Source organism: Macaca mulatta, chromosome 15, assembly GCF_049350105.2.
Source record: "Macaca mulatta isolate MMU2019108-1 chromosome 15, T2T-MMU8v2.0, whole genome shotgun sequence".
Classification (NCBI taxonomy): Eukaryota; Metazoa; Chordata; class Mammalia; order Primates; family Cercopithecidae; genus Macaca; species Macaca mulatta.
Window position 1 is genome coordinate 10,715,701 of NC_133420.1, and position 16,759 is coordinate 10,732,459.

General features: G+C 50.5%; 1 protein-coding gene across 1 annotated transcript in view; it reads right to left on the reverse strand.

Moving 5' to 3' along the window:
* The window catches only part of LOC114675726 (SH3 domain and tetratricopeptide repeat-containing protein 1-like), a 41,320-nt gene that overhangs the window by 6,412 nt on the left and 18,149 nt on the right, over positions 1 to 16,759 (reverse strand). The window contains 6 exon segments of the mRNA XM_077966396.1: positions 3,495 to 3,645; positions 4,851 to 4,903; positions 4,905 to 5,032; positions 8,461 to 8,803; positions 8,805 to 10,117; positions 11,889 to 11,930. Coding sequence (XP_077822522.1) covers positions 3,495 to 3,645; positions 4,851 to 4,903; positions 4,905 to 5,032; positions 8,461 to 8,803; positions 8,805 to 10,117; positions 11,889 to 11,930 — 2,030 coding nt within the window.

Below are 16,759 nucleotides of genomic sequence, written 5' to 3' on the forward strand. Positions count from 1 at the left end.
GGAACCAGTTGGAGGGAGGGAAAAGGCACACAACAGGTGCTCAGCAGTGGCTTAGGAATGAGTGGATGGATGGATGAATGGATGAGGATATGTAGACACATGGATGGATGGAAGGGTATGTGGATAGATGAATGCTTGGATGGATGGATGGATGGATGGATGGATGGATGGATGGATGGATGGATGGATGAGTGGGTGGGTGGGTGGGTGGAATGATGTGTGTATGTCTGTATGTATGTATGCGTTGGTAGATAATGTATGGATGGGTGGAGGGTAGATGATGTATGTACATGTGGATGGATAGATGGTGGATAGACGAATGTATGGATAAACAAATGGACAGAAAGATGAATGGAGGGATGGATTAATAGGTAGATTGGTGGGTAGATGGATGAATGACGGATGGATGGAAGGACGAACAGGTGAATGGATGGATGGGTGAAAGGATGGATGATGGATGGATGGATGATGGATGGATGGATGAATGGATGGGTGGATGGATGATGGATGGGTAGATGAATGGATGGGTGGATGAATGGATGGATGATGGATGGATGGAAGGATAAACAGGTGAATGGATGGATGATGGAAGTATGGATGGATGATGGATGGATGGATAAATGGATGGATGATGGATGAATGGATGGATGTTGGATGGATGGATGGATAAATGGATGGATGATGGATGATGGATGGATGGATAGATGATTGATGGATGGAAGGATGAACAGGTGAATGGACGGATGATGGAAGGATGAATGGACGGATGGATGGATGAACAGATGAATGGATGGATAGACGGGTGAATGGGTGGATGATAAAAGGATGGATGAATGATGGATGGATGAATGGATAGATGGATGAACGACGGATGGATCGAAGGATGAACAGGAGGTGAGTGGATGGATGATGGAAGGAGCGATGGATGATGGCTGAATGGATATATGGATGAATGGATAGATGGATGGATGGAAGGATGAACAGGAGGCAAGTGGATGGATGATGGAAGTATGGATGATGGATGCATGGATAATGGATGGATGGATGGATGGATGGATGGATGGATGAATGGATGGATGGATGGAAGGATGGATGGATGATGGAAGGATGGATGGATGATGGAAGGATGGATGGATGGATGATGGAAGGATGAATGGATAGATGGATGTACAGATGAAAAAGTGAATGGATGGATACACGGGTGAATGGATGGATGATAAAAGGATGGATGAGTGATGGATGGAAGAATGGACACTTGAATGGATGATGGATGATGGATGAATGGATGGATAAATGGATGGATGGATAAATGGATGGATGGATTGATGGAAGGATGAACAGATGAATGCATGGATGATGGAAGAATGGATGGATGGATGGATGATGGAAGGATGGATGGATGGATGGATGAAAAAGTGAATGGATGGATACATGGGTGAATGCATGGATGATAAAAGGATGGATGAATGATGGATGGATGAATGGACAGTTGGATGATGGATGATGGATGGATGGATAAATGGATGGATGGATAAATGGATTTATGGATAAATGGATGGATGGATAAATGGAAGGATGAACAGATGAATGCATGGATGATGGAAGAATGGATGGATGGATGATGGAAGGATGGATGGATGGATGGATGGATGGATGAAAAAGTGAATGGATGGATACACGGGTGAATGGATGTATGATAAAAGGATGGATGAATGATGGATGGATGAATGGACAGTTGGATGATGGATGATGGGTGGATGGATGGATAAATGGATGGATGGATGAATGGATGGATAAATAAATGGATGGATGGATGGATGGAAGGATGAACAGATGAATGCATGGATGATGGAAGAACGGATGGATGGATGATGGAAGGATGGATGGATGGATGGATGGATAAATGGATGGATGGATGAATGATTTATAGATGAATGATGGATGGATGGAAGGATGAACAGGAGGTGAGTAGATGGATGAGGGAAGGATGTATGGATGATAGATTGATGGATATATGGATGAATGGATAAATGGATGGATGAATGATGGATGGATGAATGATGGATGGATGGAAGGACGAACAGGTGAATGGATGGATGATGGAAGGATGGATGGATGAAAGGATGGACGGATGAACAGGTGGATGGATGGAGGCTGAATGGATGAACAATAAAAGAATGGATGAATGATGGATGGATGAATGGATGATGGATGGATGAATGGAAGGATGAACAGGTGAATGGAAGGATGAACAGGTGAATGGATGGATGATAGAAGGATGGATGGATGATGGATGGATGGATGGAAGGATGAGCAGGCAAGTGGATAGATGGTGGAAGGATGGATGGTGGAAGGATGGATGGTGGAAGGATGGATGATGGAAGAATGAACAGGTAAATGGATGGATGAGGGAAGGATGGATGTAGGGATGGATGAACAGGTGAATGGATAGATAATGGAAGGATGGATGGATGATGGATGGATGGATGGAAGGATGAGCAGGCGAGTGGATGGATGATGAAAGGATGGATGGATGGAAGAATGAAGAGGTGAATGGATGGATGATGGAAGGATGGATGGAGGCATGGATGAACAGATGAATGGATGGATGGACGGGTGAATGAATGGATGGATGGATGGGTGAATGGATGGATGATAAAAAGATGAATGATGAATGAATAGATGGACAGGTGAATGGATGGATCATGGATGGATGGAAGATGGTTGGATGGATAGAAGGATGAACAGCTGAATGGATGGATAATGGAAAGATGGATGGAAAGATGGATGAAAGGATGGATGGATGGAAGGATGGAAGGATAGATGGAAGGATGGAAGGATGGATGGATGAATGGATGGACGAACAGGTGAATGGATGGATAAAAAGATGGATGGATGATGGATGATGGATGGATGGATGATGGATGGGTGGAAAGACGAACAGATGGATGGATGATGGAAGGATGGATGGATGGATGGATGGATGGATGGACCCACAGGTGTATGGGAAGATGATGGAAGAATGGATGGATGGATGGATGGAAGGATGAAGAGGTGGATGGATGATGGATGGATGGATGGACAGATGGATGGATGATGGAGGGATGGATGGACGAAGGGATGGATGGATAGATGATGGATGGATGGACGGAAGGATGGATGATGGATGGATGGATGATGGATGGGTGAATGGAAGCACCCACAGGTGTATGGGAAGATGATGGAAGAATGGATGGATGGAAGGATGAACAGGTAAATAGATAGATGATGGAAGCATGAATGGATGGGTGGATGGAGAGGTGAATGGATGGATAGACGGGTGAATGGATGATAAAAGGATGGATGAACGATAGATGGATGGATGATGAATGGATGGATGATGGATGGATGGATGGAAGGATGAACAGGTAAATAGATGATGGAAGGATGAATGGATGGGTGGATGGACAGAGAGTGAACAGCACAGGGGTCCTCCTGCATCCCTTGCCACTCACCTGGATGTACAGGTCCACCAGCTCGCTCTGCTGCAGGATGTAATAGATCTTCCCTGCTTGCAGCCAGGCATGTGCCTCCTTCTCTTTCTTCTGGAGGTCAATGAAAATTCCCAGACTTCGTTTGGTGTAGTCCAGAGCGGATTTGTAGGCCCTGGAATCACTGGAATCAGACACAGGTGTCAGAACAAGGGCTCTCATCCTCCTGGAACCAGTCTGCCTCCTCTCGTGGGTCTGGTGACAGATGAATCTGGAATGTGGGGACTGGGAACGGCCCTCTTGTGTGTGCAGTGTTCTGCCCTTCCCAGGCTGCTGGGAGAGCCAGGGTGAACACACACGGCATGGAAAAGATGAAGGACATCCTTCTGAGGGAATCGAGCATCATGCTGCCCTGTGGCAGGAGGAATGTGCTAGTCCATCTCCCCTGCCTCCCAGACATGGCCGGTGTCTTCTCCAGACGCACCAGGAGCCGTTAGTGTTCAGAGGCTATCTAGGCCGATGGTTCTCAAGGTGTGCAGGCATCACAGTCACCCGGAGGCCTGTCCTTATAGCTTGCTGGCCCTGCCCCCAGAGCTTCTGGCTCCACAGGCCTGGGGCAGACCCTAGAACTCCCACTTGCCACAGGCTCCTAGGTGACATGGATGCTGCTCTACTTGTCCGGGGACTACACTTTGAGAAGCATGGCTCTAGCACACTGGCCCATTTTCCTTCTGTGAACCTGAGGCCAAGACTGGAACCAGTCTCCCGGGTCCCCATGGAATCTGGCTCCTTCCCTGCTCTCTCAGTAAGTCTGACACTTGAGGGGCTGTGACTGCAGAAATGTCACCAGGCCCTGTGGGTGGGGTGGCCAGGGCCATGGTTACCCCACCAGGTCAGCATGCTCGGGGGAAGCCGAGTGGGCCACATATGAGACGTGAGACCTTGAAACCCTGCCCCAGGGAAGCAGGTGACACAATTGGCTCTGTCTTCTGTGGGAGAGAAGCCACAGATGGCTGCTGTGGTCACATTTAAGGGGACAGAGGAAGGCTAGGAGTGAAGACTCGGGGCAGGCACAGGTCAGATGACAAAAGCCACCATAGTAGGAAGAACAGCCCAGAGTGCACGTACTGCCTCTGCTGGGGTTGAGATGACCTTTGACCCAACAAGGGAGGCTCAAGCTGGGACTCACGAGCCAGCAGCAGCCCTGGGACGACCCCAGACCCACCAGCTCAAAGCATCTGATGCCAAGGAACCAAATGATCCAAAGGAAAGGGGCTGAGGAGGCCCCTGGGCCAGCTTCCCTGTGCCCCCCTCCCTACCCTGTCCCCCCAACCTTCTTGCCCCCCTCCACACCCCCACCACTGCAAAGCCAGCCCTCACCGCTCAGTGCCCAGGGACAGGTAGAGCTGACTGGTGGTCTCCAGGAGCTGCCCCCTCCAGCACCTTGTCGGCCACCTTGCGGGCAAGGGAGAGCTGGAACTCGTGGTAGATGACACGCTGGGTCTCGCTTGGCATGACGACACTGTAGAAGTAGCACAGCCGCTGGATGGCCGGCAGCTGGCCTGGGCAGAAGACAAAATGGAAGACGTCAGCCTCCCAGCATCGAAGCGAGTCTGGCTGTGCTCGGAGGCCCCTGCGCCGTGCTTGCCTCTTTCACACCTCTGTGAACCTGGGCCCCGTAGGCGGGGAGCCTGAGCTCAGACAGGCCATGCACCTGTGCAAGGGCAGACGCCGAGCACACCGTGACATGGGCACAGCTTGGTGCACATGCTCATGGTACAGGCCGGCCTTCTTTACAACTCCCAGGGCCGAGGTCCTGGCCAGGCTCGGCCCCTGCACCAGGCCATCTATTTCTGCTTCACAAAGCCCCTCTGGCCAGGACCAGGGCCGCCTTCAGCCTGAGATGATGAGGCCAGGGGCACAAGTAGCCCCTGTCGCAGATGGAACCCTGAGAGAGCAAAGCCAAGCGTCATGTCTGCCACACATGGCATCATGTTGGGGGAATGGGGTTCAAAGCCGGCCCCTGGCATTTCCACACATGCTTCTCTCATGCAACCAGGCTCCAAACCCACAAGCTCGCTGGCCTCTCCCAAAGCCAGGGCGCTGGGAACGGTGGAAAGCTTCTGATTTTCTAGTGTCAGAAACATTCCGAAGATTAACACTGGAAACCAGGTACGCCGAATGGACATCTGTCACACACGCCCCCCAACAACAGCTGAATACACAGTCCTCTTGAGCGCCCATGGGACATTCCCCATGACAGACCATGTGCCAGGCCACAAAATGAGCCTCAGTGAAGGGAGAAGGACTGAGACCAAAGCAGAGGTGTTCTTCAGCTGTACTGGCACGAAACTGGAAATCGACAGTGAAGGAAACGTGGGAAATTCAAAAATATGTGAAAACTACACACTCCTAAACAACCAGTGAGTCAAAGAAGAGACCATCAGGGAAACTGAAAATTAATTTGAAAAGAATACAAACAAATGCACAGCCCGGGCCAGCACGGTGGCTCACGCCTCTCATCCCAGCACTGTGGGAGGCCGAGGCGGGAGGATCGCTTGAGTCCAGGAGTTTGAGATCAGCCTGGGAAACACGGAGAAACCCTGTCTCTATAAAAAAAAAAAATACAAAAATTAGCCGGGTGTGGTGGTGCACATCTGTAATTCCAGCTACTCAGGAGGCTGAGGCATGAGAATGACTTGAACCTGGGTAGAAGTTGCAGTGAGCCAAGATTGCACCACTGCACCCCAGCCTGGGCAATAGAGCAAAACTTAAAAAAAAAAAAATAGCACAGTGTATCAAAAACACCAAGATGTAGCTAAGGCAGTGCTGAAAGGGAAATTTATAACTGTAAATGTCTACATTCAAAGAAAGAAGAAAAATCTCAAATCAAAAGCCTAACTTTCCACCTTGAGAAACTAGAAAATGAACTAAACCCAAAGTGAATAAAAGGAAGAAAATTACAAACATGAGAGTGGAAATGGGAAGTAAAAATACAGAGAATAGAAAGACAAAAGAGATAATCAACAGAACCAAAAGTGGGTTTTTTGAAAATAATAACAAAATTGACAAATCTTTCACCAGACTGACCAAGAAAACAAAGATGGGGCACAAACGACTAAAATCAGAGACTGAGCACCATGGCTCACGCCTGTCATCCCAGCACTTTGTGAGGCCGAGGGGGAAGGATCGCTGAGGCCAGCATTCAAGACCCCCCTGGGAGAACATGATGAGACCCCATCTCTAATAAAAATAAATAAACAATTACAAACCCAAGTTTCTAAAATCAGAAATGAAAGAGGAAACATGATTGCCGACCTGACAGAAATAAAAGGATTCCATGAAAACACTACGAACAATTGTACACCAAGAAGCCAGACCATCTAGACACAACAGCCAAACTCCTAGAAGGACACAAACTACTGAAAGTGACTCAAAAATGACCCCAAGGAAGCATGTGGGGTATCAGCCCCGCCCTCGGTCTCCCGGACCGTTCAGCTCAGGGTGGGGAGACAGGGAAGCATGATCCCCGTTCCCTGGCCTGCATTTCCAAGTCTGAATCCCCCAGCACCCAGGGGAGGGCCTCGTAGGAGGAGGTGCCACAGGCTATTGTGCCAGGAGCCACTGGAGGCTGCAGTGGGGGCTGGGGAGCTGGGTTCCTGGAGGGTCTCCTTCCATTCAGAGAATGTCCCTGGGGAAGAAGCCTGGGTCTGAACCCCCCAACCTTCCTTGGGCAGATGTGTGGGACCGGGGCCCCTTCACACGGTCCTTTCCAAAATCTCATCACTCCTAGGGCCAAGAGTGGGTGCCAGGCCTGTGCTGGGAAATGAGCAGATTCATATTTGGGCACAGCCCCTGGAGCTCTGGTCCAGGCCACAGGAGGCACCTCTGAGTGGTCTCACTATGCCATGACAAAGCACTGTAAGGCAGAGGGGACTCAATAGTATCCTCAACTTCCTCATCTATTCTCTGCGGCCTAGATTTCGGACAGCCCTGCCCAGCTACTGTCCATTCACTGCTCGGTCTGCACTGACTGTTCGATAGCACTCCATGGCTCCCCAGTGCTCTTGGGGAAAAGGCGAAGCCACAGCCTGAGGCCCCAGGCCCTGCTTAGCTCTCCAGAAGAGCTTCTCACCATCCAGCACTCAACCCACCCCCTCCCAACTCTGCACCTCCCTGCATAAGCCCTGTTCACTCACCCCCACTCACACTCCCACTCACTCACCACCACTCACACCCCACCCATCCTCGCTGACTCACCCCCACTCGCTCACCCCTGGGCCTTCACACAGGCTACACCACCAGCCCCTCATCCACACCTATTACTTGACTAAATCCTCTCAACCCTCTGGTCCCAGACTAAAGAGGCTTCCCTAACCCGGGGCCACGTTCTGCCCCGCCATCACGCCACTCACCCTTTTGTGGCTTCTCTGGCCTGAAGCTCACATTCCCACGCTCAGCACCTCCCTCCCGAGGACCCCACAAGCCCCTTTTGTGGGTGGGGCCTGGCACACTCAGCAGGAGGTGCTTTTGCGTGAACTGCTCTGTGGCTTTGGCCAATCACCCGCCCCTGTGTCCTCTGTGAAGTGGGATGACCGGTGCACAGGGTTCCCGAGATACCAAGCAAACACAGGCACAAGAACTGGCATTCAGGGCCTGGCTCATGGAGGGGCCCCAAGTCCTAGCTCAGCACAACATGCCTTGATCCCAGGGTTATGTCTAGGGATTCCCAGCACGCAGGACTTTCCGTGCTCAAGGCAGGATGGTCCCTGGGCAAACCAGGAAGAGCTGCCTGCCTCAGTAGGGTACAGAGGGGCTGGCCCTACATGGGAACGGCCTGTCTCCAGGGCGTTTGCCAACATCTGCTGCTGGCCATAACTCAGCGCTTTCGATGGTGGAAAAACCACCACTTGTTTCCGAATCACAAACCCCAGGTGTGCCCTGACCCAAGTGGCCCCAGAAGGCGCACAGGAGAAACTGGGGCACTCACTCTCCCCGTGGTCCATCTCCACGGCGACCAGAAGGGCCCACTCGTAGTAGCCCTTGCACTGCTGGGCCGGGCCCTGGCGGGTGAAGAGGTAGCCCAGGAGTATGTGGGTGAAGTCTCGGCCACACTCCCCACACGGAAGCCTCGAGAACAGACGTACAGCCTCCAGGAGGTAGTGCTGGGCCAGCCTGCTGGCACCCGCGTGCAGGCACAAGGTCCCAAAGCTGGCCAGCACCACTGCCTGGTTCCTCCGCTGGCCCAGGTGCCAAGCCACCCGTAGGGCGTGGTAGTAGCCCTCGGCTGCCTGCCTCGTCTGGCCCGTCCTCTTCAGAGCCACGGCCACCAATGTTGGCAATCACACCCTCCTGGTCCTCGCTGACCACCACTGCATCCTGGACAGACTGCAGGATGTTCAGGGCCACCAGGCTCTGCCTATGAAGCACATGCAGCCAGGCCAGGGCCACCAGGAAGTCCACGATGGCACGTACTCCGGCAACAGCACTGGCTTCCACCGCCTGCGTCATGAAGGTGATGGCTGGGCCATGGTAGCCATGGTGGCTGTACGGTTGGGCCAGGCTGGCGTGGAGAAGGCCGCGCAGCGCCTGGCCTGTGCCCGGGGTTAGGGAGGCCAGCGCTCGCCTGAGGTAGTGGGAAGTCTGGGTGGGGAGGCTCTGGGGCTGGAGGGCGTTCTGGAGCACCAGCTTCACGTTCCTCAGCGAACCAGCCAGCGAGTCCTGTGTCCTCAATGAGGCCACCTTGACACAGCTCAGCACCAGGTGGGGCAGGCACTCGCGGCTGTAGATGTCAGCCAGGAGTGGGCAGCAGTGTGAGAGCCACGCAGCGTCTGGGGCTCCCAAGTCCCTGTGCAAAAACAACAGCTGCTCTAGGAAGGGCAGGGCCTCCTCAGGCTGCTTGAGGTGCACGTGGTGCCTGGCCAGCAGGAAGCAGGCCCGGGCCTAGGCCTGCTGGCTCTGGCCACCCACCGCCCACTGCAGCACCAGCTGCAGGAGCTCCCCGTCCGCCTCGGTGCTACAGATGTGGCCAGGCGTCCCCAGGAGCAGGGCCATGGCTTTGGGAACCACCTGTGTACACTTCTCCTGGTTCTGCTTCCAGTAAATGCTGGCCAGGTTGGCGTACACAGCCACCACCAGGAACAGGTCCCCGAAGCTGCCCTCCAGGGCCCCCAGTGTTTCCTCCAAGTACACCCGGGCCTGGGACAGCTTGAGCCTCCTGCTGCACAGCCGCCCCAGAAGGAAGCAGAGCCTGGCCAGGGCCATGAGGAGGCCACCTTTCTTGGCCGCCCCTCGGGCCTGTGCCAGGCACCCAGTCAGCTCCTCCTCGTCGCTAAAGCTGCTGAACATGCTGCTCAGCCATGGCAGCGCCAGGTTGTACAGGCCACAGAAGCTGGCCTTGAATCCAGAGGTGTTCAGGAACAGCAGCAGTGAGCTCATGGCCTCTGGATCCTCCCAGTTGTCCTCAGCTTCCAAGCAGAAGGAGGGCTCCTCGGGGTCCTGCAAGCTCACGTTGCTGGATGCTACACAGAGACCCCAGGACGCTGGCTCCTGGGGGCAGCCTGGGCAGGTCTTGCATTGTTCCAGAACATTCTTCACCTTCGGCAGGGTCTCCTGTGGCTCCAGGCCCAGGCAAGGTGGAGGTATTTCTGCAAGTCACAAAAACACCTAGACAGATTAGAGTCCAACAGTGAGTCCTTGGTCCACTTGGGGCAGGATCCCCGCATTCCCGTCCTCTGTGTCCCTGGCGCAGCTTGCCATGAGCCCTTGAGAATTATGCGCAATGCAAACCCAGGGTCTGGAGCACGTATGAACTCCGGGGACACAGAGAACACGCAGGCCCGTGGCCCTGCTACAAAATCACCTACAAAATCACTCTCCTACAAAATTGACTCTCCTACAAAATCACCCTCCTGTCCTGCTTTGTCGCCCACATGATAGCATGGTTTTAGGAGACTATGCCAGCTCAGTGATCCCTCAGAGACGCCTTTCCCTTTAGATACAATCAAAGCCTTCTAACTGGACCCATGTATATGCAGCACTACAACTACAAATGTAACTTTTGTCAGCATATTGGGCCCCCCGGTGGGGTACAGGAATCCATGAAATCCTCAACAGTCAATCAGAGCTATTGATCAGCTCAAACGCTGCTATGCAAAATTGGTAAAGCCACCGACGGCACAGGACAGGGGTGTTGTACCCATGTACCCAGCTCCGTGCAGGGAAACGGACCATCCCTGCAGGAAGGATGGGAAAGCTTCTAGGCCCCTGTGACCACCTTCACCTTGGATGGTCTGAAAACCTGAAGCCCACGGTTCCTAAAGGGTTAACAAAGGCCAGACTGCTCAAGCAGCCCACTGGTGCCTGCTGGCTTTGGTGGATTCCTAGCCAAAGCCCCCTCCCAGAGGTGAGCAAACAAGCGCATTTCCTGTTGGAAAACCTGGGATGAAAGGAGGCATTAATGGGAAGGAAAAAACTAGATTTAAACAGACTCTCTGTTTCAAGCTCACATGTAAAAACTATTTTCAATACAAACTGTCTCCTTATTCAACTGTAAAGCCTTGGAATTAAAAAAATAAATAAATATGATTTAGAGGCTAATGTGACTTGACAACACTAGATTAGCTAAGAAATCTTCCCGACCCGGCAGAGGCACACAGCCCCTCCCAGCCACTACCCTGGCCTCCGGGGCAGCTGGAGAGCCACGTGCCTTTGCTCCAGAGACTTTGGCAGAGGGTGGAACCACCCCCTCCCCAAGGCAGACCTACAACAGCCTTCCCTTCCGCACTGGCTTCCCGGGCCTCCTCTGGGACCTTGTGCCTGCATCCCAAATGTACTGGGATGGATCCCATTCCCCGGGAACTTCCAAGGGCCCTTGGTGCATCCACATCACCAGGCTGTCCACATGCGGACCCTGTGTGAGGGGAAGAGACAGAGCCGCAGAGGGGAGACGGGAGGGCCTCCCTGAATCAGCCCCTCAGGAAGGAGCAGACCCTTCAGGGACCTCAGTTGAGGCCCCTGCAACCTAAGGCTCTGAATTCTGCTACCCGCTGAGGGCTGTGTGGCCTCCCATCTCTGAGGCAGAGCACAGGGTGAACTGCAGCTTCTCCAGGTCATGAAAAAGGAACCCACAGCTACATGTGGGCCCCAGCACTGGAAAGGATGCCCCACCTCGGTCGGGGACCAGGCGGGGGTCAGCACGTTCATTGGAAGAAGTGTGGGACCCCACAGCCTCCAGTGCCAGAGTGGACGGGAGGTTCAGGCCCACCTCAAGCAATGTCCCTCAAGTCCCCGGCCCACACCACAGAGGTGTGACAGCCGCATCCAATGCCCACTGTACTCACCTCTGTCCCCTCCCCCGGCGTTACTCCAAGTCCCAGCTCATAACCAGAGGAAGCCTGAGCCACTGGCAAAACCTACCTTGTTCCTGCGGCTGCTCGGTCTCAGTTTCCTCTACTGAGTCTGCCAAGGGAGAAAAGAGAAGCAATGAACACCCCCAGCCAGCACCTCTGGTCCTATGTCAGGTTGAGCTGGTGTCGGTGTTGCAGGGTGACAGCATTGCAGGGTGCAAGGGTTGAAAGGCATATCATCCTCTTTCCTCCTGGATCATGGGAACAACATCACTGTGTGGTGTACACTTTCTGTGATATTGGGAGTAACATCGTCTTCTGTGTCTTGGAATATTAAGGACAATATCATGGGGGGGGGGCGTGTACATCTTCTGCAATATTGGGAATAATATTATCCTCTCTCTCCCTGCATACTAGGAAAGATATGACAGAGTACATGTTCACCTCCTGCGATATGGGGATTAATACCATCTCCCCTTCCAGATATCAGGAAGAGTATCACACGGCGGTGTACGGTGTCTGCAATACTAGGAGTAATATCAACCTCTCAGCCTTGGAATATTAAGAAGAATATCACAGGGTGGATGTACACCCCCTGCCATATTGGGAGTAATATCAGCCTCTCCTCTCCATGGATATTAAGAACAATATCCCAGGCTGGGTGTAAGCCTCCTGCTCTATGGGGAGTCATATCATCCTCTCCCTTCCAGGATATTAATAACAATATCACAGGGTGGGTGAAGACAGCCTGCGATACTGGAATTATTATCATCCTCTCCCCCTCCAGATACTAGGAACCATATCACAGAAGAGCTGTACCCTCCCTGGGATATTGGGAGTAATATCATATGCTTCTTCTGTGAATATTAGGAGCAATATCACCGGGTGGCTGTCCATTCATTGTTATGTTGGGAGCCACGTCATATTCTACCCCTCTCAATACTAGGATCAGTGTCACAGGGTGAGTGTACACCTACTGTGGTATTAAAACTAAAATGCTCTCTGTCCCTAGATATTAGGAACAACATCACAGGTAGGTGTTCACCCCTGCAGTATTAGAAGCAATAATATGATTAATTAGTAAACATCAATCATCGATTTTAATAATTATCAGGCTAGTCTCGAACTCTTGACCTCAGGTGATCTGCCCGCCTCAGCCTCCCAAAGTGCTGGAATTACAGGCGTGAGCCACGGTGCCCAGCCAACACTTCTTCACATCCCTTTTTGGACCTCAAATTTAGCATGCCGAAAACACACTTTTGATTCCCCCTGCTATAACCCACTCCTCCCATAGTCTTCCCAATCCCAATAACAGCATCTCTAGTCTTCCAGTTACTCAGGCCAAAATCCTTGACATCATCCTTAAAACTTCTTTTTCTCTCTCTTGTCATCCAACCCATTTAAACTCTCCTTTCAAAATATATGCCAGACCTAACCACTTCCCACCTTCCTCATCATTTCCAACCAGGTCCAGCCCTCATCATAGCGCTCTGGGTTACTGCAAAAGCCTCCCAATCGCCAGGCACACTGGCTCACGCCTATAATCCCAGCACTTTGGTAGGCCAAGGCAGGTGGATCATCAGAGGTCAGGAGCTCAAGACCAGCCTGACCAACATGGTGAAACCCCTCTACTAAAAATATAAAAAATTAGCCGAGCATGGTGGTGGGCGCCTGTAATCCCAGCTATCCGGGAGACTGAAGCAGGAGAATCACTTGAACTCAGAAGGCAGAGGTTAGAGTGAGCCGAGATTGTGCCATTGCACTCCAGCTTGGATGACAAGAGCGAAATTCCATCTTAGAAGGTTAAAAAAAATAAAAAGCCTCCCAACCCACCTCTCTCCTTCCGCCTTTCACCCTGCTCTGCATTCTACCTTCCACTCTCAAACATTTCAGAAAAAAAAAAAAAATTATATCCACAGAGAGAGAAAGTACAAATGGGGTGAAATGTTTGGGGAATCTGAGGGAAGAGTATATGGGAATTCTCTATACTATTTTTACAACTTTTCCATAAGTCAGAATTATTTGGAATTCAAGAGTTAAACAAAGAAAAAAAAAACACACTATCTCCCTTTGTGAATCCATCCTGTCTTTCCCCTGGCAACTTAAGGACGCTCTCAACTAACACATCTATTTTTTCATGAACACTAAAAGAACTCTTGCCGAGTTTTGACTTTCTGTGCTTGGCAGTAGAAGTGTGTGTGTGTGTGTGTGTATATATATATATATGTGTATGGTGTGTATGTATAGAGAGGAAGAAATATATATGTGTGTACATATATAAATATATATTGTATATTTAAAATGGTAATGTGTATATATAAATATGTGTGTGTGTGTAGATATATATAATACATACGCCATAGCCTGTCCTTAACCAGTTCTAAACTTAGTCGGAAAAACACATACCTAAGCAGAGAATTTCAAAATAATATGATGAATATTTTGATAGAGGGATGTGTTGCTATGGAACACGCTGCTAAGACACAAAACCTCCTAGATGGGGCAATGAATGAACGAAGTTTTGCACCTATAGGCACCCCCTCTGATATCCCCTCAAATGTTTATAGTTATATGCATTTGCTTCCCCCAGGACCCCTATTTCATAAGGGTTAGTCCTAGAGCCTAGCAAGTTCCTACTACAGCTGGCACACATATGCCATTCAAGAAACAGTGGCGGAGTGAATGACGAGTTAAGAACCATTTGTCAGCCAGTGCTCAGTAATACAACATGCACTGGTATGCAAATTATATTTTTGTTGAAAACAACTGCAGGATCACAAATTATCTTTCCAGAGAAAGCAAACCTCAAAAGCTTCTTTACCCTAGTAAAGCACGTTATAAGAAGCTCCCCTTATATAAAAGAAAACCTCATTCTTTATCAATGGCATGTAAACCTAATAGGCCTCCGACTCTGATGACATCTCTTCCATCCCCAGGAGTAGATAAAGGAGGTTCCGGAAACCCTGGTAGTTGTGAAGGTGGCTCCCAGCTCTTACAGTCTTGAACCCTGCGGGCACGGAGGTCACACAGCAGAAGAACAACCGAGGCAAGCATCATCAGGCTTCGAGTATGTTTGAACCACAGATGACAAATAGGCTGCAGCCAACTGAAAACACCAGAGATTCATGGTGGCCACCTGAGGGGTTGTGCTCTTAAAAAAAATAATAAATAAATAAAAATTAAAAAATTAAAAAAGGAAGGGGTCAAGAATCCATCAGGTCTGACTGAGACGTGTATCAGTGACTAACACCCCGTATGGCAAAAGTACTCCGGTGCGCTTTGGGTACTCACAGCTTCAGCAGTATTCAAAGGCGTGTGCTCCCCTAAGACTAAGCCACGGGAATACCCACAGCAACACTGCCAGGAGAAACGTCTCCCATGGATTTGGCTAGAAACACAGTTATCTTTAACAAATTAACACTGAATAAATCCTGACTTATTAGAGCCTGTGAGAATGACATTCTCAATGATAACAGTTATCACTACAATCTCCAAACATCTGCGATCCTGCAGGGAGGAACTGTGACAGCGCAGGCCACATGTCCAGAATGCTTCCCAAACTGCCTGTTACAGAATAAAAGAAATAAACCCCCCCCCAAGAATGTCTTCACACACATTTAGCCAGTTGTTCCTTTGTGTGCATCTCTGTGCTAAAATGGCCATTCTTCCCCACAGCCTGAAGTCATATGCTAAAATAAATGAGACTCACATGAAGCCAGAACCATGCAGATGCCAAGGAAACCAACACAAATGAAATGGGCTAGAGAGTGTGGCCAGGAGGATGGTAGTTCCCAGGAAGCAATTACTTCATCTCTGCCCATGAAGCGGGCAGTTGTCACTGCCCCCAGGCCCACACCAGACACTCGAAGTAGGTTCTAACCAAGCTACCTCCAACAATCAACGTAAATACACCACACAATTGGCTTCTGAAAGGACACCTTGCAACCAACAAGAAACTGTAAGCACAACTTTGACAAACTGTGCAACTAAAAACCTTGGAAAAGGATAAACACTGCCACATTTTGACTCGTAAATACTGTTACGTGGTAGCACTGCAATAATTCACTGAAACAGAAGAATGAATGAGGAATACGTTTATATAGGAATCAGAGGAAGCATGACTAATCATTTAAAGAAATAGGTCAAGAAACTGTTAGGTTCAAATGCTACCGTGAGACACTGTTAGGGCCTTAGGCAAATTCACTTCTCTTGGTCCTGTTTCTAGGTTCATCAAAAATCAGCTTTGGACTAGGGAATCTGTTGCTTTCCAATGCCTTCCTTCTGCGATTCCAGCCCAGATTTTAGGACTGCTCTCCCACTTGGTATATGAAAGCACTTTCTATGTAGAATAGCAAGAGTACATTTCTGTGTTGAATGTGGTTTGGGACCTACTCTATGAGGCAGAATATCATCATGGAACTTTAAGCATGACGACAAGGCGCACTCTAGATAAGGATAACACATAAGATGTGGCCATACACCTGTGCGTGCCTGGCAGGGAGATGGAGAAGTCTCATTTAATGAAGCCGGGATGCCTGTTGCACCTGAACATCCTCAGTCCACCTCAAGTTCACAACGTCCTTCTGGCATCAAACCACAGGTGTCACATACTTTTCCATACTTTCCACCCAAGATTAAAATATGCAGAGCACCGTGATAAAGACGCCTCCATTCCCAGCATGTTGGCTCTCATTCTGTAGAATTACATACTTTCGGTGCAAAATGGTGACCAGGTTGCAGCGGCAAGCAAGACTGGGCTCCGTGGGAACAGCAGGCCCTGCAGGAGCCACCATGCCTGTCGCCACAGTCTGATGCAGCTGCAGAGAAGCTGTGGCTGAGGCCATTCACTTTGTGAGAGAACCGCACAGGAGGGAAAAGGTAGGGAAGGTCGGGAAGAGGACAATGTCATGCTTCTGAGACCAAGCCAAGCCATCGCATCCC